Here is a 22,339-nt window from a genome sequence, read left to right on the forward strand (position 1 = left end):
ATTAGAGTTCATTTGAGGTAATTATCTCTGCAAACTACGGTTGGCTGGCATCGCTTGTGTATAATTTGCTGTCATTCCACACCATCTGTTTATTTGTACCACGCATGTATAAGTTGCTTATTCAAAATACATTTTAATGCACTTTGCAGGAAACAAAGACGTCTTCAGTTACTCTTGTTCTCTTTTTGAATGGGCTATCCTTCTTATAACCGCAAAACGAAATTGGCAATAATTTTAGCTGGTAGAATAAAAGTTCTCAAACAAAACCAGACAACGGCATCTGTTCAATGTATTCAATACTTTTCTGGTAAAACATTCCTTCTGCCTTCCCTGCTTTCTTTAACCTGTCCATACCTTGCAAATGCAATAAAACCATAAGACCACAACAGATAGAGCAAGATTAGGGCATTCGGTCCATCAAGTCTCCTCCATCATCTGATCACAGCTGATATATTTCTCAATCCCATTCTCTTGCTTTCTCCACATGACCTTTGATCCCCCTACTGATCAAGAACCCATCTATCTCTGTTTTAAATACACCCAATGACTTGACCTCCATAGCCTTCTGCAGCATTGAGTTCCACAGATACACCATCTGCTGGATGAAGAAATTTTTCCTCATCACAGTTCTAAAGATTTGTCCCATCACTCCGAGGGTGTGTCTCAGGCCCTAGTCTCTCCCATCGGTAGAAACATCTTCTCCACATCCACTCTACCCTGGCCTCTCAGTGTATTGTAAGTTTCAATCAGATCCTCCCTCATCCTTCTAAATTCCATTGAGACGAGACTCAGAGTCCCCAGCCACTCTTACATTTAAACTCTATGGAGCAGAAAAGCTTACTCAGATCTAATTGGTGTCCAATCCAATTCCTTGCCTTTCTGCAATAGAAGGAAACCAAGAGTTCCTTTTTTTATTTTAATCTACTTATGCAGACAATCTTGAGGACATGTATCAACACGCACTAAACCCATTCCAAAGTCTTGCTATGACACATTTCTTTGCCCTGTTCTATGTATTACTTGAATGCATTCAACTGCATCTGCCACATAACTCTTCATTCTGCTGGCCTATTCATATCCTCTTGCTCTTTTTCCCCACTCTAATTATAATTCAACTGTTCTAACAATATATCCAACTTTGTTCTCTTAAACTCCCACTACACATTGTAGTAAATGAAAGTTCCTGACCTTCCTCCCACCCCCACCATCTCACCCCAGCCCTGTACACCCTTTTACTGTGGTGGACTGCTCACAACGTCTTTCCAGCTGACATAAAATCCCTTAACCTGACAATTTTCAGAGATGTGAAACACTACACTACAGAGCATTCTTTATACAGAAACCTATAAAAGCTTGCTTTCTTTGTGTGAATATGGTGCCCATTAATTCTTCAGCCATCTTCTTTAACAAGCAGGTAAGGTTCATGGAAACTTCTGGCTTAGCACCTCTTGCAAACTCAGGATGTTCCAATTCTCTGTCAACTGCCGCATGGTATTCCAGTGAGTATAGCTAGTGGGTCGATCAGTGCAAGGATATTCTTAAGTGTCTTGCTCCATTCAAGCACTACCTTGTGTATTAAACAAAAAAAATTCTAGTCCTCAACTGGCAGACTGTGCCACAGGCAATTCACTTGTAAACTTGTAAAATCAAACAGTTTTCAATAACTAAATGTACAATCCTGTGAAAAGGAGAAATATTCAGAGAAATTTAAGGGTGGCTGGAGATGAGGCTTTCGATCTGTGAAGGCCAATTAAAAGGTGAAGCGGTGGGAAGAATGTTCGTTCAGATTCAAAATAATTTGAGTGTTTCCCCCGTCATCATCTGGTCGTGAGTCTAAAATGACTATTTCATTAGGTTCACATATGAGGTGCACTCGAACATTCACATAATTCGAATAATCTATCACCTGTCCCAATTATTCAAACTCATATCCAGCACCTTATATGTTCAAAGTGCTGAAGTGAAACGAATTAGGATAATAAGAACAAGGCTCAGAATTGAAAAACTGAGTACAAATTCGGTCGTATTTTAATTGTTTTTGACTTTCTGAAAGCAAGTCATCCTCATGAGAGTTAGAATGCATTTGCCACGTATTCCCACTAAATGTCAGCTAAGTTTAGTAAATAGCATTCCCAATTTTTAATAATAGCTGGTCATATTCTCACAGGGATCCACTGTTCATTAGGACGGCACATTTCAGCAGTCAGCTCCAGAAGAGCAAGGCAGCCAATGGCTTTGACCTTCCTGTGGTAAGGCTGAATATGAAATATGCCTCTTGTGTTTCACTAATATGTCAGAGCTGTTGTGAAATGATTTCACCCCAGCAGGGAATTCACAAGCCTTATTCAGCAATAACAGCTGTAACCATAGATCATGGAGTGTTAATTAATGATCTCTAATTACTTATCGGGAGTCTCAGCAGCAAATTCATATTCATGGCATTGGATGGCTGCATTAGACAACCTACATGAAAAGCAAGACAGTCCATCCATACTTGAAGCTTTTACCCCACCGTGTTACTTCAAATACACTGAATCTTTTTGTATTGGACAAGGAATGCGTACGGCAGTCTCATTTCATCTATTTATGCCAAGTCTCAAAGGACTAGCACACAAATTGGGCTTCTGACAATTAAACAGAGTTGGGTCCAAATTAGCTCACTTGCTCTCTTTGTTTTCCCAGCTGAGACATGACCCCAACTGTTATTCCTATTGCATTGCTCATTGTTGCTCAGTGAGATCCCAGGAATGGCTCCTGTTTGAAATTTTTACAAAAAGGAAAACAACTAGACTGACAGAAAGCATTGTGTTTACTAAGCCTTCCTTGCAGGGTTCAGTGGGATACTTATTAGCACACTCTGCAACGTTGTGATTAATCATTAATATTTAATTCTCTGCAAGAATTCTCGGAACACTCTCTGACAATTTTGACGGGTCCATTACCATCCCTACATGGGATCAATTTCCCCTTGAAGGAACCAACGCTTTTTTTCAGTTTTGTAAGTATGTATGGTTTCTTCTCCCATTTTCAAATAATACCCATCTTAGAGGATAGTAGTACAAGTTATACAGAAGTGTGATCCTATTCATTTCCTGACACAGAAGAAAGGCCAGCAACCCTGAAACATTGTTCCTGTTGTACCATTGAATGGTGAGCTGCTACTTTATACCATGTGTGCAACACACTCCTGGGCTTGAATGTGGCCTTGGCCTAGCATTAGATGTGGGTGACCAACAAACAATATTTTTTTTTTAACTTCATCTCCAAGCAGCAGCAAACAGCTGACATAAAAGTCAATTTCACAACCATCCTCTTCAGGGCTCGAGCTCTGTCTTTGTAAGGTGACAACTAGTAACAATACTGAAGAAATGCTATCCTGTTGTGATGACCACATTGCAATAAGATGGTAAAGCTAGATCCTATCTACTGGTTGTTGTGCTCATCATTAAAAACCTCACTGCTTAAAGAAGGGCAAGCCATAGCCCTCTCCAGCTAGTCAACACTTTTCCCATAACGAATATGAAAGTTGATCAATAATACATCCAATGGGATGATGAAGATTATCACATCTACATAAAGAATAATCATGGTACTTCAATGTAATTTATGTGTGTGAAGTGCCTGGGATGTTTCTGATAGATGTGACATCAGTCTGTGAATAAATGCAAGCCATTCTATCAGTACAGTGCTGTCAATTGAAATTGCTGACAAGGCATGGGAACGAACAACTTAGCCAAACTCACAACATCTAATGTAAAACTGCATTTTCCTGGCAACTGGAGTACTCTCTCTACCTGACTACAACACCCTCAGGGCACAAGTTAGCAGATGGTGGGTGCAGCTGAAACAACTCTCAAGAAATTCAGCACTATCAAAGATACAATAGCTTTTTTTTAAATCAACAGCCCAAGCAACACCTTCAACATTCATTGTCAATACAATGTGGAGCTGCAGGAACACAGCAGGTCAGGCAGCATCGGAGGAACTGGAAAGTTGATGTTTCAGGTTGGAACTGATGAAGGGTCCTGACCTTTAACATTGACTTTCCTGCTCCTCTGATACTACTTGACCTGCTGTGATCTTCCAGCTCCATATTGTATTGGGCTTTGACTGCAGCATTTGCAGTTCTTGCTATCTCCTTCAACTTTCATTCCCTGCACCACCAGTGCTGCAGCCTGCACCTTGTACAAGACGGAGCAATTACTGCAGCACTTTTACAGTACCTTCCAAACCTACGATTTGTACCACTGTCCTTCAAAGTTAAACATCATCTTAACTTAGGAAAACAAGATTATTTCTAGATCAATATCATTGGAACCCACAATCTAACAGGCCATATGGATGTACTTGTGCCATACATTGTGTAAGAAGTCAGCTACTGGCAGCCACATCCTAAGAATAAATTGTAATCATCAAAAGTACTTCACATACACTTACATAATACTAGGTGATGGACTTCACGTGTAGATTTCACACAACAAATATGAAACACAGAGAGGAAGAAACCAGGTACAACAATGAAAAAAAGTTACTCGTTCTGTCTTCACTTCATTAAGAAATGCACAAAAAGATCGAAATGAAGATGAATACACAATCAAACTGGCATCTTAAGATTACATGTTGAACTACAGTGTCAATTACAAATTTGGGCAGCACAGTGGCTCAGTGGTTAGCACGGCAGCCTCACAGCACCAGGGACCCGGGTTCAATTCCAGCCTCAGGCTACTGTCTATGTGGAATTTGCACATTCTCCCTGTGTCTGTGTGGGTTTCCACCAGGTGTTCTGGTTTCCTTCCACAAGTCCAAAGATATGTAGCTAGGTGGATTGGCCATACTGAGTTGCCCATAGTGCCCAGGGATGTTTCGGTAAGGTGGGTCAGAATTGGGGAAATCAGGGATAGGGGAATGGGTTTGGGTGGGATGCACTCTGGAGGGGCGGTATGGCCTTTTTGGGCTGAATGGCCTGTTTGCACATTGTAGGGGTTTTATGTTCTATAGTTCTTTGATTAATTAATCAGAAATGCAGTCTTTAGCATTTGAATTGCCACTTTGCCACATGTTACAATTGTCTAATATATTGGATACCACTGCTCAACAGTGTCTAGAAACAGGATTAAATAGATTAGTTGGAACAAGGTGAATACCAAGGTAGACCACCAAGTTTGACCTTTTCAAGGTCAGTGAGGGATGAGCAGCAAACGCTGGCCTTGTCAGTGGTGCTCACATCCCATGAAAGAAAGAAAAGTGGTCATCAATCACTCACAAGCATGAGGGCACCAGTGTTGATTCCGAATTAGGCAATCCCATCATGGTATGATACTCACAGGAAAAAAGAACCAGTTAGCAAAACTAGGTCCTAAAACGTTGAAGTTGCCTCTGTTAACATTCAACGGTGGAAAATGAGGCTGTTGTGAAGTGTGATTCTCCAACCAGAGTTTCCTTCAGTCTCAGTCCTCAATTATGGAATCAATCAAGAGTTTGTTTGATACAAAATGGAACTTTTGTGAAAGTCACTTCATGTCCATATCCTATCTGAACAGAAAAGTGAAAGATTGTTACTTACACTCCACGGTGGTGTTGGTGGGAACAATTATAATATCTGTACTTGGTGGGTCACGCACAATATCTTGCCAATGAATAGTGTTGACATAGCAGAGAAATTTGTTCTGGTCAATATAGATGCCTCCATTCAGGATTTCTGTAGAAGAACAGAACACAGGATTGAAGATATACTGCAATCAATAAGCACATTTTTTTCATCACTGGGTCTGATTGGGTCCAACCCTATCTTTCCCACCTCTTGTATGCTACATCAAAGCAATAAGGACATTTTAAATGTCTCAATGTCTATACAAACGTTGTTTCTTTACTCTTCCACAGGACACTTCCAGCTACTTTACCTTACTGATCTTGTTTGAGGGTGCCCTGGTATTTAATGCACTTTTATGTATTGTGCCCTAATGAATGAACAGCAAAATATTACGTAAAAATGTCTTTGGGAAAATCAATGGGCTGAACTGGCCTTGTTTTGCATGAACAAAATGTTGCAGTGGGGCCTGTAGTTTGCAGTGCAACTGGACACTCAGTAAGCCACCTGATTTACAGAATAAGACTTAAAATGATGGCCATCAATCTCTTCATAGCTCCTTCTGTAACACTCACAGAGCTTTTCAATAGATGTAGCAGGGTTCTTTGGGAACTTATATGCTGATGCAGCATTGAAGAGCTTCTTGAAGAGTGTCTGTAAAGAAAGGGACTCAGCCTATATAGAACTATAGGAAGGCTTACGTATGAATGTTCATATGAATTATGTATGAACTGTAGTGAATTTTTAACCTTATTCCACCTCCAATAGCCTCAAAGCTTTTGTTATGACAGCAAACATATTACTTCTATTTTGTGAAGTCACGATTTGGAGGAAAGGATATGTTCTCCCCTTCCAATAAGAAACCAAAGCACTGGGAGTCCATATCAGGATCTAGCGGGCCCACTCCCTGTTGGAAATCATGGACAATGTGCCTGCATTAATCTCTCCTCATGATTAAAAGGCCATGATAGGAATTCCCCATTCAGATATGTTACCGCAAGTGGTAATTTTTACCCCTTCGAGTTATCCTGACTTTTCTTCTAAGGTCACCGACTTCTGGTTGTGCCATTCACCTTTATCAGAGTGGTTGTCTTCATGTATGAGTGTGGGTAATGTTTCCAGGGTACTGGACCAGGGTTCACACAAGAAAACCAAACCCATCCTATTCGAAAACACAACTGCACCTTAAACAATTACAACTAATCTGACTTCTAGCCATGAATATCCAGATCTGTGCTCAACATGTGAAGGGGGACAGAAATGAGTTCATGGAAACTATCCTCATTGACTGTCAGCCATGGGTCAACTGGGAGCCCTTTCACCTATTAGCTGGATTTCAATAAAGGCTGAAATATCAGTGCCTTACTGAGGGGTTGCTACACTTCCTGAGATGTCATATTTTAAGATGATGTTACACTGAGGCTACATCACTGAACCATTAATCACTTTTGTAAAGCCCGATTAACAAAGGAAAATGTCACAAAGCACATTATCGGAGCTTATCAGGCCACATTTGAAACCAAGAGAAACAATGATGAGAGGTGACAACTAGCTTGCTTAAAAAGCTTGGTTCTAAGGAGGACTTGGAAAGATAGAATGATACAGTAGTCGCTACAATTCTAGAGCTTGGGGGCTAGGCAGCTAAAGGTAATGGAGTGATGAAAATCACAAATGTGCAAGAGATTTCATCATTAAGTGACCAGTACTTTGACTGAATTAAGTTGCTTCCTTCCTGGAAACCCTGCAGCGCAGACAGAGGCCATTCACCCCATTGAGCCTTCACTGCTCCCCTTAACGAGCATTCTACTCAGACCCAGCTCCCACCCCTTCCCTGTAACCCTGCATCTCCCATGGCTAATCCAACTAGCCTGCACATCCCTGGACATTATGGGTAATTTAGCAAGGCCAATCCACCTGTTTTGTGCATTTCTGGAGTGTGGGAGGAAACCGGAGCACTAGTGGAAACCCACTTGGACATGGGGAGAATGTGCACTCCACACAGACAGTCACCCAAGGCTGGAATCAAACCTGGGTCCCTGGCAGTGTGAAGCCGTAGTTCTAACCACTGTGCTGTCCTGCATTCTGTTCCTCGCCATTACTGTTTTCTGACCACTGACAAGTTAATTCAGGATTGAGCAGGGATTAAACCAGGGCCCTGCCTGCAACAGTTCCACTCAGTTACTCACTTCCAGCCATTGTCCTGATTGACAGCTGCAGGAATTTCCAATATTTAGTACAAATAGTGTCCTCAAATGTTAGCAAACAGCTGAAGGAATCAATGATAATGCCATCTAGTAGACCCACTCACTCGCTCATTATTGCATAGATCATAAGACATAGGAGCAAAAGTTAGACCATTCAATCATGGCTGATAAGTTTCTCAACCCTTTCTCAAGCCTTTATCCCATTAACAGTCAAGAACCTATCCATCTCAGTCTTAAATAGACTCAATGACCTGGCTTCCACAGCCTTCTGTGGCAATGAATTCCATAGATTCACCACTGTCTGGCTGAAGAAGTTCCTCCTTGTCTCTGTAAATGTGTTCCCTTTACTCTAAGGCTGTGCCCCCGGATCCTAGTCTCTCCTGCTAATGGATCTTCCCAACTCCACTCTATGCAAACACAGGAAAGAAAACAAAGTTACTGGAAAACCTCAGCAGGTCTGGCAGCATCTATGAAGGAAAAAACAGAGTTAACGTTTCAGGTCCAGTGACCCTTCCTCAGAACTCTATCCAAGCCTTTCATTGCTCTGTATGTTTAAATTAGATCCTCCCTCATCCTTCTGAATACCATTGAGTATAGACCCAGGCTCCTCAAATGTTCCTCATATGTGGGATCATTCGGGTGGATGTCCTCTGGACGCGCTCCAGGACCAGTACACCCTTACCAAGATATGGGGCCATAAATTGCTCACAATGTTTTAAATGCAGTCTGACTGGAACTGTTAGCTGCAGACTATGTCACAGGCACAGACGAAGCCAAAGTTCACGTAGCAAGTTTTGAGAAGACTTGTAGCTCACGTTGGGGTTCTGGATGTGAGTTTGCTCGCTGAGCTGGAAGGTTAGTTTTCAGACGTTTCGTCACCATTCTAGGTAACATCACCAGTGAGCCTCCGATGAAGCGCTGGCGTTATGTCCCGCTTTCTATTTATCTGTTTAGGGTTGGTGATGTCATTTCCTGCGTTGGCTGCAAGGAAACCTAAACAGATAAATAGAAAGCGGGACATAACGCCAGCGCTTCATCGGAGGCTCACTGGTGATGTTACCTAGAATGGTGACGAAATGTCTGAAAACTAACCTTCCAGCTCAGCGAGCAAACGCACATCCAAAGTTCAGGTGGCAGCATCTGCAAACTCAAAAACAAGTGCAATGGATGTCAAAGGGAAATACCTCTAGTCCTTGTAGTCAAATTAAGGAGAACAAATAGAGGATGGGTGTGGATCACACTGGACACTCATCACAGCCACTGAATTCATGATAGCAGCATTCTAGGCCCTACCTCCTTCACCAGCAATTTTTCCTTTCCATGAAGTTGGGAGTTTGGGACCTCTATTGCCCGAGGCACACCAGTCACGATTGACTTAAAGTTTGACTGGACTAGCTATTTAAGCACCATGTCTCCAAAAGCAGAACAAATATTGAAAATTCTTCTTAGTTCCCACTCCACCTTGCCCATCTCTATCTACAGGAAGTGAATTATAAGATTAGAGGGGAGATGATGGGGCAGCAGGGAGCATCACTGGACCAGAGATCCTGGCTACCACTTTAAATCACGGGTCCAAATCCACCCCCATGACAGCTGAGGGATTTTAAATTCATTTTATGATAAATGTATTATCATTTTAAAAGAAGCTAGTCTCATTCAACGTTTCTCTCTAAGCCACTGCACCAGCAAAAATTACAGAGATTGTATATCTGTGAAACTATTGTTAATCATCACAAAATCCCACTTGGTCCACTAATACCCTTTAAGGAAGGAAACCTGCTGTCCCTATCTGATCTCGCCCATATGTGACACCAGTCCCACAGCAATGTAGCTGACTTTTAATTGCCCCTTGAAATGGACCAGCAAGCCATTCAGTTCAAGAGCAACTAGAGATGGGCAGGAAAGGCTGGTTTTCTCAGTGACATCAACATTCCATGAAATAGGGAAGAGAAAATAAAAGATTGAAGAGAAAGAGAAAGAGAAAGCAAAAGTCTGCCAGTGACCCGGAGCCTGCTGAGCGGTACGAACTCTACAACAGATTAGTAATAAAAAGGAATAAAAGTAGGTCATTTGACTCCACGATTTCATTCTGCCATTCAATAAGATAATAGCTGACTTGATTGCAGCCTCAACTCCACTCTCCTTCACATCTATAATTCCCGACTCCTTTGTTAGTCAAAAACCTAAGACAGCATTAAATATAGTCAATGTTTCAGACTCCACTGCTCTCTGGTGTGCAGAATTCAAAAGATTAATGATTGACTGATAGACAAGATTCCTGGAATGGCACTAGGAAAATAATTATTCTTGAATGCTAACAATTCCTTTAGTACAGTATACCACTAATATTTATTAGATCACTTGCTTCAGTTCCTAACTGTTGCTAGCTTAAAGGTGACCAAGAACATAGTTTTTTACTTGCTAAATATTGCACTGATTTAACAATATTTACTGTTTGTCTAGGAAAGGCCAGCTACACGTGGAAGAACCTACATACTATCCAGGACACAGTGCTTAATACAGGACTTGATATCTAGCCAAATACATTGCAGCAACTCACAAGACATGATTCATCAGTACCTCCCTCCCATATGACTACTCCTAACACAAAGCAACTATAGTTTCAATTCCTCCAAGTTCTACACTGAATCACACACTTTTCTGACAAGGACACATCTCCCGGCTCCTACATCATCACTGGGTGAACGCTGTAATTCCCTCCCCAACGCCATGACAGGAGCAGATCAAATCAAAGGCCCACCATCACTGTCTCAGGACAACTGGAGATGGACAGTATGCAGCAGCCTTGCCAATATTGAGAACAAGAAGTAAGAGATATGTGGGCCTAAGCTGTGTTGTCAATCAGCCAGCATAAAACTACAGCTCCAACAAGTAAACTGGATGATAGAAACCAAAGCACTAATCATCAGGTCCAGCCAATCCCCAATCATCAAGTCAAACAAACCACTCTGTACATAGTCTGACATCTCTGAAGACAACATCTTCTCTCACCAATCTGCTTATAGTGAAGCATATCTAGAACATAGTAGAATATGCTTAATGATAGTATTTATTCACTTTAACTGGGCACGGTGCAGCCTTCTTGTGGCAATTATGGTGCACATCTTCACCCTCTCCATGTGCCTTCTTCATAGGGTTTGACACAGGAAAGAAGTGGTGAAGTCCAGGGTTTTGTATGACAATGGAGGAGGGCTGTGACCTAACAACACCTTACTCAAGTGACTGCAGATGGCCTCAAAATAAAGGGCATCACAAGTACTGCCAATAATTCACATGCAAGCTGACACATGAACTGCATTCACTAGATATGGACAAGTGACTCCAAAGGGGCCATCTCCATCATTTCCTGTTGGGCACGAAGAAAAGGCTAGAGAATAGAACAAAATGGATAATACTTCCAAGGAGTTGACAAAAGTACAATGCACTGAATGGTCTTTCACTGCTATAATGTTCTTTGATTCAAAAACTGCAGCGATCCATGTTGGGAGACAGCTGCTGAGAAGCAATAAGGTTGTGTAGCCCTGCATTATGTTGGCATCAATCAGTGCCAATCAACACCGTAGATCCAGGCAGTATAGAGTGCAGAGTACAGGGTGCTTTGACAAGATGGTCGGATGATGCATTGAAGATATTGAGCTTTGTGTCCCTATTGATCCAGACCAGTCCCCCTGTGTAAAGTATCAAAAGAAGTGAGAGGAGAATTCCAAGAATTGAAAGAGAAGAAGGCAACTGCCACAATCACAGACTACAGATTCAGTCAATTCTATTGTTGAGAGAGATACGGTGCAAAGCCCAATGAATGGCTTGTAGTCAGATACTGAAACTCTCAAATCTCATTCTGAAAGACAGAAGAAAACTGAGCTAATTTGGGCTACTAAAGCAGATACAGAAGACTTGTTTTAGCACTCCAAAGTGAAAAGTTAGAACTGAACAGTAAAGTTGCTGCCTGAAGGGTACAGGGCGTAATGCAGCAAGCTGAAGAGGAACATATGGAAGTGAAATTTCAAGTTGTACAGTGTGCATAGGAAGCATCCAGCAGGGAGATCCTAAACCTCAGGTCCAAACAGCAACAGCACAAGCTTCAAATTATAAAAAAGGAAAAGAAAAAGATTGACAGTGCTGATCAGGCAGCACTTTCGTGAACTGATGACGCAGCTTAATACTGTGTCACAAATGGAAGATGATTTACTGGAGACTGATAACAGACTGCAAGAAATGCTGGAGTGTTTAAAAGAGGAAATGTGAAATGTAAGGAACCAGGAGGAGCGGGCACAGCATGAAGCTGAAGGAGCGGAGAGTGGTTGGAAGAGAAACATACCCAGAAGATTTGTGACACAGGGCTTGAGGAGAAGGGACTAGGCCAAAGACTGACTTCAACTCAGAAGAAGCGATTCAGAATTTTACCACCTGTGTGTTGCAGTGAAGCATATTCGTTCAGAAAAGAAAACAAGCTATAAACCACGAAAGAGTCCCGAGATGTTCAGCTTGATTATAAAAGCTGATTTTTAAAAATTTTCTTCATTCCATGAAGGTGATACTGATGTATAGGTATATCTCGAGAAAAAAACAAGGAATGTTACATCATAATTGGGTCATTAGTTACTATACTGTGACAACAGTATCCAGGATACAACACCATGTAGTGACTTGGAACTGCACCACCATCCCTTCATTGAAGCTGAGTGAAAAACCTGTTACTTTATCTTTATCAGCACAGTAGGACTGCTCTCGCCACATGGGCTGCAGCAGCTCGAGAAGCACTACCACGTTCTGCAGGATAAATTTGGAATGGGCAAAGTAAATGCTTGCCTCACCAAACAACACACTCACCTCATGAATAAACAAAAATACTAAAAGATGTCACAGAGAAAAGATACGACCATGAGATCTGCAGTAATTCAATAGGAAGAATTATTAAAAATCCATTGTCAGAAATAGGATATTTCAACTAACTAGCCTATGCCAGCGCGTATGCTATTTTGCAGAGAATTAATTATCGAACTAAAATTGTCTAACTAAAAAATGAATGACAACCCTGTAAAAGGAGACTGAAACAACAGTTTTCTGAAGAACCTTATAAAACTTGAGTTAAACTTTTGTTTTAGGAGGTGGGGTAATAATGCAATGCAGCCCGGATGGTACCCACCAGTCAGGGAAGTCTTGAAGTGTGCCAGTAGACATTGTGTGCTCCACCTGCAGGGCACCCTGGCACTGTGGTCAACCTGGGGGTAAGGCCAGGTGTGGGATCTAACACCGTGTGCTGCAGTCCTCTGCCTCAACCTGTTAATGAGCCCCAATGGCCAGGCCCAGGAACAATCCCCTGGATGAAGTCAATGGATTGGCTCAAGCCTTCTCCACAGCAGGGTAGCCAGAAGTCAGGAGTGTTGGGGGAATTGTGCGCAGCCAAACATTGAGAACAGCCTCTTCATGTGATTGTCATGAATATCTGTGTTCTCCACAACTACTACTCCCCACCCTGCCCATATTCCTCTATTCCCTTCTATACTTTGTGTACATCAAATCTCCCCTTGACTGTATAACACTCCACTTTAACTGCTCCATGGTTATCAAGCTCAACATTCTCCCCACTCTCTGGGCATAAAAATCATTCTGGGATGCAAAATGATGGATACCCCTGTTTGATTTGGTGACATTATGTTCCAATTTAATTTGGTCAGCTCCATTTGAAGGTGAACACCCCTGTCAGTTTTCACCTACATCTCCTCTGAATGATAGGTGTCCCATTCACAGTCCGTGCTGAGAAGCCAAGACGATAAAATTTCAATGCTTGCAAAGAAATTGGAAAAAAAGGAGTCACATGCTGTACATTCTCAATTGTGTCTTGTCAATTAAATCAAATATGAGATGAACAGCAGCAGAAGCAAATCAGCTATTAAATTTAATTGCTTGCTCATGCTGTCGCTATTTTGTTGACTTGCTGGGTTTCACTTAGCTGCTAAATGTAGAACAGTTGAGGTGTCATTAAGGGAAGTAAGAGGGGGTATATATTTGGGCAACTCTATGAGAGCTGAAAAGTAGTCCTGGCAAATTTCAGGTGCAGTGGTATTTTGTACTATATTTAACGATGCCAAAACGGCTGACACTTAGCACCAGGGCAGGCAACTTAATCTATGCTCCTTTTGAATGGTTTTTCAATAGGGATGGCTGTAACCCAAGATGTATCCTATTTGACATTTCAATAAGTTAAGGAACTGAAATGTGCTAATAATTCTTGTATACACCACTAGGTTTGATTAAATTTTTTCATTACCAAGGCTTATGCACTGTGTACTCTCCTGCTTATCATTTTACAGCTCAGCTTTGACCGTGTGGACTATTAAGCTACACAGCAAGACACTGGAACAGGATGTATTATACACAAGCAAATTTTTGCCATTAATAATGTTAACCATTTAGTTATCAGGGCAGCAAACCTGCAGAGAGCTCGGTCTGATTTATGACAATGTAATTAGATAATAAATAAGAGTTATTCCTGCTTCTGTGGTACTTATAACTTGGTAGCTTGAGATTAATTCTTGCATTTATTACAAGCAATGCAAAAGAATATGTAGTTGGTGGAATTTACTGGCTGTAGTAACTACAGGGAAATATGCCCATTAAACAAACAGAACATAATAATAAAGTCCTGAACTGCAAATTGGCAACGTGCTTTGCAACACATTGGATTGGGATCCACTCACCCACAACCACATGATCCACCCCCGCCTAAATCACCAAACAATATAGTGTCCTCTGTTTTAAGGAGAAAAAGTGAATATTGACAAAACCTAGCAATCAATGGCATGGAGTCAGGGCTGTCCTTGTGACTTTAATTTACCTTTAACGCACAGAAAATGCGGCACCAAATAGCAGGCTTATCTCCCCAGCAAGGGATACTAAGACCATAAGATGTAGAAGCAAAAGTAGGCCATTGGGCCCATTGAGTCTGCTCTGTCATTCAATAAGATCATGGCTGATCTGATAATCCTCAACTCCACTTTCCTGTCTATTCACCATAAACCTTAATTCCCATATTGACTAAAAATCTATCTCGGCCTTGAACATACTTAATGACCCAGCCTCAACAACTCCATGTGGTAAATAAGTAGAGTAAGTGACAGATATTTGCACAAGACCACGTATGTACATATATATGTGCAACTGGAAGTCGAATCTGCAAGGTTTTCGAAATGTCCTGCTTCACTGTAGCAGGACACAGAGTTAACAAACATTGTTTATTTTCACTAACATGGTTGCAAATTCTTTGGTCAAGGACGTCCCAAATGTCAGTCCTGATAGAAACACAGAAACTAAGGAGAGGAGTAGGCCATTCGTCCCTTCAAGTCTGTTCCTCCATTCAAATGATCATGGCGGACTGTCTTAGTGTCCTGTTCCTGCTTTCTCCCCCATGACCTTTGATCCCTTTAGCCCTAAGAAATGTATCTAACTCCTTCTTGACAACATTCAATGTTTTGGTCTCAAATACTTTCCGTGGCAGAGAATTCCACAGACTCACCACTCTGTGGGCAAAGATGTTTCTCTTCCTTTCAGTCCCTACCCCCTGCTGTTGCCACAACTCACAATGGTACCAATTCAGGCATGCGATTTTTGTTGCATTACTCAATCAGCTCCCTTCTGGCTCCAGTACTCAGGAGCAAACTGGGATGACTGCTACACTGCTCTTCCTTTTAAAGAAGGCAAGGCAATGCACGAAAGGTATTCTCCATTGATTCTAGAAGAATGAGGGCATTGTGATATTGACTTCTGTACATTGAAGGAAGGAAAGGATATGGAAACAGGGCAGGAAGTGGAGATCAGCCCTGCTTTGAGCATAACACAATAAACTCAGGGGCCATCTGGCCTCAGTCTGCCTTTTTTCCTATAAAACCACTGTCAATTGTTGAAAAATGCCATCCGGTTCACTATTGTCCTTTACAGAAAGCCTACATGTGACTCTAGACCCACAGTAATGTGGTTGACTCTTACATGCCCTTTGCATAATTACGGACAGGCTTTAAGTGTTGGCTAGCCAGTGATGCCCACATCCCATTAACAAATATAAAAAAAATTGAACAGGTATTTTCCGTCTGTTTTCACTATAGACAAATAATATGCCAGAAGCAGGTGTTAAATCAGGAAATGAAAGACAGGGAGGAACTCAGAAATTCACAATCACCAGAGAAGTGATATTGAGTAAACTGTTTTAGCTGTGGGATGACAAATGCCTGGGTCCTAAAGGATTTCATCCTTGCATCTTGAAAGACATAGATAATGAGATGCATTAGTTTTTATTTGACAAAATCTAAGATTTAAGGATTGTCTCATTAGATTGGAAGATAGTAAATGCAACTACAACATTCAAAAAGGAAACTACTGGCCACTTAGTTTAACACCTATCATAGGGAACATGTTCAAAGCTACTATTAAAGCAGTTATATGAGGAGACATAGATAAGTCAAGTAATTAGGCAGAGTCAAACATGGCTTTCTGAAATAGAAATCACATTTGACCTTTCTGTTGGGGTTCATTGAGGAGATAATTGTGAATAAAGAGGAACAAGTGGATGCAATATACTTAGATTTCCAGGCTGTCTTTAATAAGGTGCTACGTCAAAAATCATTGCAGAAAATTAAAGTTCAAACAGCATAGGAATCAGTTGGCATGGACAGAATATTGTCTGGCCAACAGGAAGCAGAGAGTAAGTGTACAAATGTCTTTTTCAAGTTGGTAAGATGTAATGAGTGGTGTGCCACAGGGATTGATGCTGAGACCTCCACTGTTTATAATTTATAACAAAAACTTAGATGAAGTAGCAAAAGATATGGTTGCCAAATTTGATGATAACACAAAGATTGGTAGGAAAGTAAGTTGTGAAGAGGACACAAGGTAGTTACATACTGGTATGTTAAGTGAATGGGCAAAGATGTTAAGGTTAGTGTTAGTGAGTATAATGTGGGAAAATGTGAAATCATCCATCTTGGAAAGAATAATTTTAAAAAACATATTATCTAAATGGTGAGAGATTATGGAACTCTGGGGTGCAAAAGGATCTGAATGTCCTTGAGTATGAATCACAAAAGGTTAGTGCACATGGACAGCAAGTAATTAGCAAAGCTAATAGAATACTATCATTTATTGCAAGAAGAGCTCAATCCAAAAATAGGAGGATTACGTTCCGTTACACACGTGAGCATTGGTGAGACTACATCTGGAGTACTCTGCACAGTATTGGTAATATTATTCAAGGAAGAATGTAAATGCATTCAAGGTAGCTCAGGGAAGGATGCTAGACTAATGTCTGGACTCCACAGTCTGTTCTATCAAGGAAGCTAGGTTTGTATTCACTGGGGATTAGAAGAGTAAGAGGCAACTTGATTGAAATATATAAAATCCTGATAGGGTAGATTATATGAACAAGATGTTTCCTCATGTGGGAGAAACTAGAATTGGGGTTATGGTTTAAAAGTCAGAGGTCACCCACTTAAAACAGGGATTGGGCAAAATATTTTCTCTCAGTGGCCCACAATCTTTGAGATTCTCATCCTGAAAAGATGGTGGAGGCAGAGGCAAATAGATTCTTGTTAAGCAGATGTGAAAGTTGATTCAGGGCAGGAGACAAGATGGATCAATGGTCTATCAGTTAATCAAAAATCCCGTGCATGCTGACCAGCGTACCAGTACAGCATACAAAGTGAAAGATGCTACTATGCACAGACAACCGAGATCTGCACAGCAGAAAACAAAATTTAGCAGGAATGCTGTTGTGGATTTGAGCTTACAATCAGGTCAGCTATAACATTCCTAAATGGCAGAGTAGTCTCAAGGGGCTGAACAGCCTCCTCCTGTTCATAATTCAGATGTTTGCATGTATTTTTCTGTTTAACCTAGTTTATAAAACACCAGAGTTAAGCTGCAGAAGTAAATTTACTTTCTCTCCTAAAAGTGGCAGCTTAGGATATTTCAGGGAACAAATCACTTCAGCACAAGGTTAAGTTGGTAAAGCTCCAAGTCAGGAGTGAATGGTTGGAAATTTGCAGGTTGTTGTCATTGAGGAAGTTTAGGCTCTCAGATTTGGGGGAAACTTTATCTCGGCAGGCTTGGGAAGAACTGATCAAATTGCCTTCATAATCCATGGCAAAGAAATTTTCAACAGTGAATTAGTAGAATCCTGAACAGTTGGGAGAGCAGCATCATTGCGCTGGACTTGAGTTACTGTAAACGATAGTGTCAGAGAACAAGATGGACTTTGTTTTGCTATATGTTTAGGTATTGTTATCTGTACGTATATTTCATTAGCTCAGAAATTTTTGAAAAATTCTTCTTTCGTGTCGTAAACTTCTATTTTCTTGCTGAAGTAAATCTGTAGGCTTGCACGAATATATCTCAGTAACTGACCACCACATTAACTAACTAAATAAACCAAAAAATAATGGTCTATCTAGTCAGTTTCATTCTGGGATCTGACTTGTACAGTAACGCCATCAGCTAAGATCATACAATACACATAACGGTTTGTCATGGACCAGAATCAAAATCCTAATAAACCCCAATGTTGGAACATTACCTCTGCTTGGCAACACATTGGTCCACACTTGAATAAAATGACCACTTATTGAGTTACCGGATGGCTAATGGAATCGCACTGTGTGCCATCAACAAATGAAAAGAGGAAAACTGCTTTATTGAAAGGCTCCTTGACAAAACAAACATTGCTATTGTGTAGCATGGACACAGCGCTGGAGACATGGATCCTGGTGCAGCTTGAATTGCTCTGATAGCAACTGTGGTGTCAGCTTGGATCAGCTCGCAGCTCTCTCACCTCTGACTCCAAAGGTTTCAAGTATAAACCCCACTGTGCTCATAATTAAGCTGATAATCTGCTGCAGACCTGAGGTGCAATCTCTTTAACTGAGATCCCATCTGCTGTTCTGTTGGTTAAAGATCTCAAGGAACTACTGAAAGGGAACTGTCTCTCCGCTCTGGCAGCATTTCCCCTTCAATGAACACCAACAAAAGCAGATCAATCGGTCATTCTTGTTTCTACTTGTTTGTCATTTGTGGGGGTGCACCAAATAGCAACTGTGTCTGTACGTACAGAGCAGTCAACGCATTTCAAGGTGTGATAAAGTTCTGTTGGAGTGCAGGCATGTCCTTCATTTTAAAACAGGATTTTTCATGAGGTAAGACCATCTAGGAATCTCCTGTGGTCTTGTAACCACCTTCCCAATAATACCATGAATCTTCCCACTCTGATGGGCACGCAATGAATTTCTGTGTGGGCAAAGGTAAAACACAAAATATGTCACCTCTTGTTTGAACTCCATGCAACTTAATAAAAACATTTAATTACCAGTGAAGACTATTGTTAAATTCACTTGAACAGATTATATGACTGTTATCAGTCCTCGGTTTCTGGGAGCTTGCAACGTATGTGAATTAGTTGCTGTGTTTCCCTTTGTTACAATACTGACTGCACTTCAGTAATAGCTCTTTGGTTGGAAAATGCTTTGGGAGGACACTATTTAAATGCAAGTTCTTACTGTCATATTAGAACATCCAATCTCAATGCCAACACAGGCTATCTCAGACAGACAGCTACTGAGGTACTCCAAGATAACAAAGTGTGGAGCTGGATGAACACAGCAGGCCAAGCAGCATCTCAGGAGCACAAAAGCTGACGTTTCAGGCCTAGACCCTTCATCAGAGAGGGGAATGGGGAGAGGGAACTGGAATAAATAGGGAGAGAGGGGGAGGCGGACCGAAGATGGAGAGAAAAGAAGACAGGTAGAGAGGAGAGTATAGGTGAGGAGGTAGAGAGGGGATCGGTCAGTCCAGGCATCTTCCCTGGACTGACCTATCCCCTCCCTACCTCCTCACCTATACTCTCCTCTCTACCTGTCTTCTTTTCTCTCCATCTTCGGTCCGCCTCCCCCTCTCTCCCTATTTATTCCAGTTCCCTCTCCCCAAGCCCCTCTCTGATGAAAGGTCTAGGCCCGAAACATCAGCTTTTGTGCTCCTGAGATGCTGCTTGGCCTGCTGTGTTCATCCAGCTCCACACTTTGTTATCTTGGATTCTCCAGCATCTGCAGTTCCCATTATTACTGAGGTACTCCAATTGGTTTCAGTTCCTCTGGACTGGTGATAGAGGAGAAACAGCTGAAGGATCTGGACTTCGTCCTTCTTTAAATAAAGACATATGAATATACAAATTAGAAATAAGCCATTCGTCCCCTTTAAATCTCTTCCACTGTCAATAAGATTGTCACTGACTTGATTGTGGTCTCAAATTCGCATTCCTGCCTACCCCCAATATGCACTGACCCACTTATTCATCAGCAATCGGTCTACCTTTGCTTTTATAATATCCAATAATACCATCCCAAACACTCTCTCTCAGGAACAGAATTCCAAAGACTCACAACCCTCAGAGAGAAATTTCCCTCGTCTTGGTCTTAAATGAAGACCCCTCCTTATTAAACTCAAATTCCAAAACTCATTCACAAGAAGACACCATCCTCTCAGTATCTATCCTGTCACAAGCTCTAAAGATCTTATCTCTTTCAATAAGATCACTCTTATTCTTCTAAATGCCATTCAGTTCGATCCGACCTGACCAGCTTTTTCCTCAAAACCCGCCTCCACTCCACCCAAAGTGAACCTTCTCTGAACTTGCTTTCTTAATTAAGGAGACCAAAACAGCACATGATACTCCAGGCATGGTTACACTCACAGCTTGAACAACTGTAGAAAATGTTCCCTAATTTTATATTCCATTCACTTTAAATAAATAACAACACTTAATACTTAAATATACTCAAATAGGCAAAATCTAAAATGCCAAAAAGACAACAAAAATTAAAGGTATAAATGTGGAAGAAAACACTAACTGGCACAATAAACACAAGGAATAATCTTTCCGTTAGGATTTTGGGATGTGAGCTCGTCCATAAAAAGTTTTAAAGTTGTCTTGTGTCTTGTTGCATGCAAGTCCACGACCACTGGAGTGAGTCAGGAGATATTACAATGCACCCAAGAAAGCTACAAGGGGACATTTTCACTAGTATCCTAGTTTGTAGCTCCATGATGTGTAGTTTAGATAAAGGAGATTTCAAAAAAAACAGGAACAGGGTCCCCTTAGTCTTTATTCTCCACACGAGACTGGGTCCTGTATGCCTGCTTTGGTTCTATATCTCTTTGTTCCAATTTCTCTCAACCATCTGTTCAACCTCTTCTTAAATAGGGTCATAGACTCATACTATACAAAGAGGCCACTTGGCCCTTCAGGTCTGCGCCAACATATCCACAGTATCCCACTTTTCAGCACTTGGACCATAGCCTTGAATGTTATGACATTTCAAGCACACATCCAAGGGCTTTCAAAAGGTTGTGAGGTCTCCTGCCTTTACTACCCTCCCAGACATCCCAGATTCCCACCACCCTCTGGGTGAAACAAATGTGGTCCTCAAATCCAGCCTAATCCCCCTGCCTTTCACCTTAGATTTATCTCTCTTGTTACTGACCGTTCACCTAAGGGGAATGGTCACAACCTACACACCTTGTTCATGCCCTTTATATTCTTATACATCTCCATAAGTTGAAGATAAATTTGTTCATTACATCGAATGGCTTTCAATTTAAAGTACAGTAAGAGGACATTCAGCCCGACTTGTCTTTGCAAATATTTATTGTCCATACAAGATATCTGCCTGTAGGGGAAGACCCACCTTAAACATCTCCAACAAGAACTATAATGCTGCGTCCCAACCTGAAATGTCAGCTTTCCTGCTCCTCTGATGCTGCCTGGTCTGCTGTGTTGCTCCAGCTCCACACTATGGTGAAATTTGAGTCATAAAATTTTAAAGTGGCCTCGTGTCTTGCTGCATGCAAGTCCACTACCATTGGAGTGAGTCTGGACATATCACAATGCACCAAGAAAGCTACATGGTGATATTTTCAATAGTATCCTAGTCCCCAGTTTCAGATATGCATTTACAATCCAGAGATGTGCAGGTTAGGATTGGCCATGCTAAATTTCCCGTAGTGCTCAGGGATGTGTAGGCTAGGTGCGTTGACCATGGGAAATGAGGAGTTACAGGATAGGGTCGATCTGGATGGGATGCTCTTTGGAGGGTCGGTATAGACTCGATGGGCCAAATGACTTGCTTCCACCTTGTAGGAATTCTATAATTACAGAACTAGCACAGTCAAATCTCTGACCAAGCCAAGGACTCAATGATTTGGAATAATTTGGATCATTTGAAAAGTGTGGGAGGAGGGAAATTGTACTGCTTACAAAACTGTATTGTAGAATTTCAAAATGCACAGTGTTTTGAAAATGATGCTTAATTCTAGGGGAAGACTAAAAAATAATTGTTAACATTTTGTACCTTGTGGCTAACACTTTTGAAAAAAAACTGTAACCAAAGAAGGTAACGCTCTCTAAATTTAATCTGTTATCTTTCAAGTCACAGCACTGGGAGGTGGGAGTTATATTTTGTAAGAAGATAGCAAGCATTTCAGGCTCTAA

At 41.3% G+C, this 22,339-nt stretch overlaps 1 protein-coding gene across 6 annotated transcripts in view; it reads right to left on the bottom strand.

Annotated features, from left to right (window-relative positions):
- Positions 1–22,339, bottom strand: part of LOC125454104 (receptor tyrosine-protein kinase erbB-4-like) — an 873,837-nt gene that overhangs the window by 304,191 nt on the left and 547,307 nt on the right. For all 6 annotated transcript variants that reach the window (XM_048534471.2, XM_048534470.2, XM_048534469.2 and 3 more), the window contains exon 4: positions 5,564–5,698. In XM_048534471.2, the coding sequence (XP_048390428.1) occupies positions 5,564–5,698 (135 nt within the window). The remainder of the gene's footprint in view (positions 1–5,563; positions 5,699–22,339) is intronic.

Source organism: Stegostoma tigrinum, chromosome 7 (genome assembly GCF_030684315.1).
Source record: "Stegostoma tigrinum isolate sSteTig4 chromosome 7, sSteTig4.hap1, whole genome shotgun sequence".
Taxonomy (NCBI): Eukaryota; Metazoa; Chordata; class Chondrichthyes; order Orectolobiformes; family Stegostomatidae; genus Stegostoma; species Stegostoma tigrinum.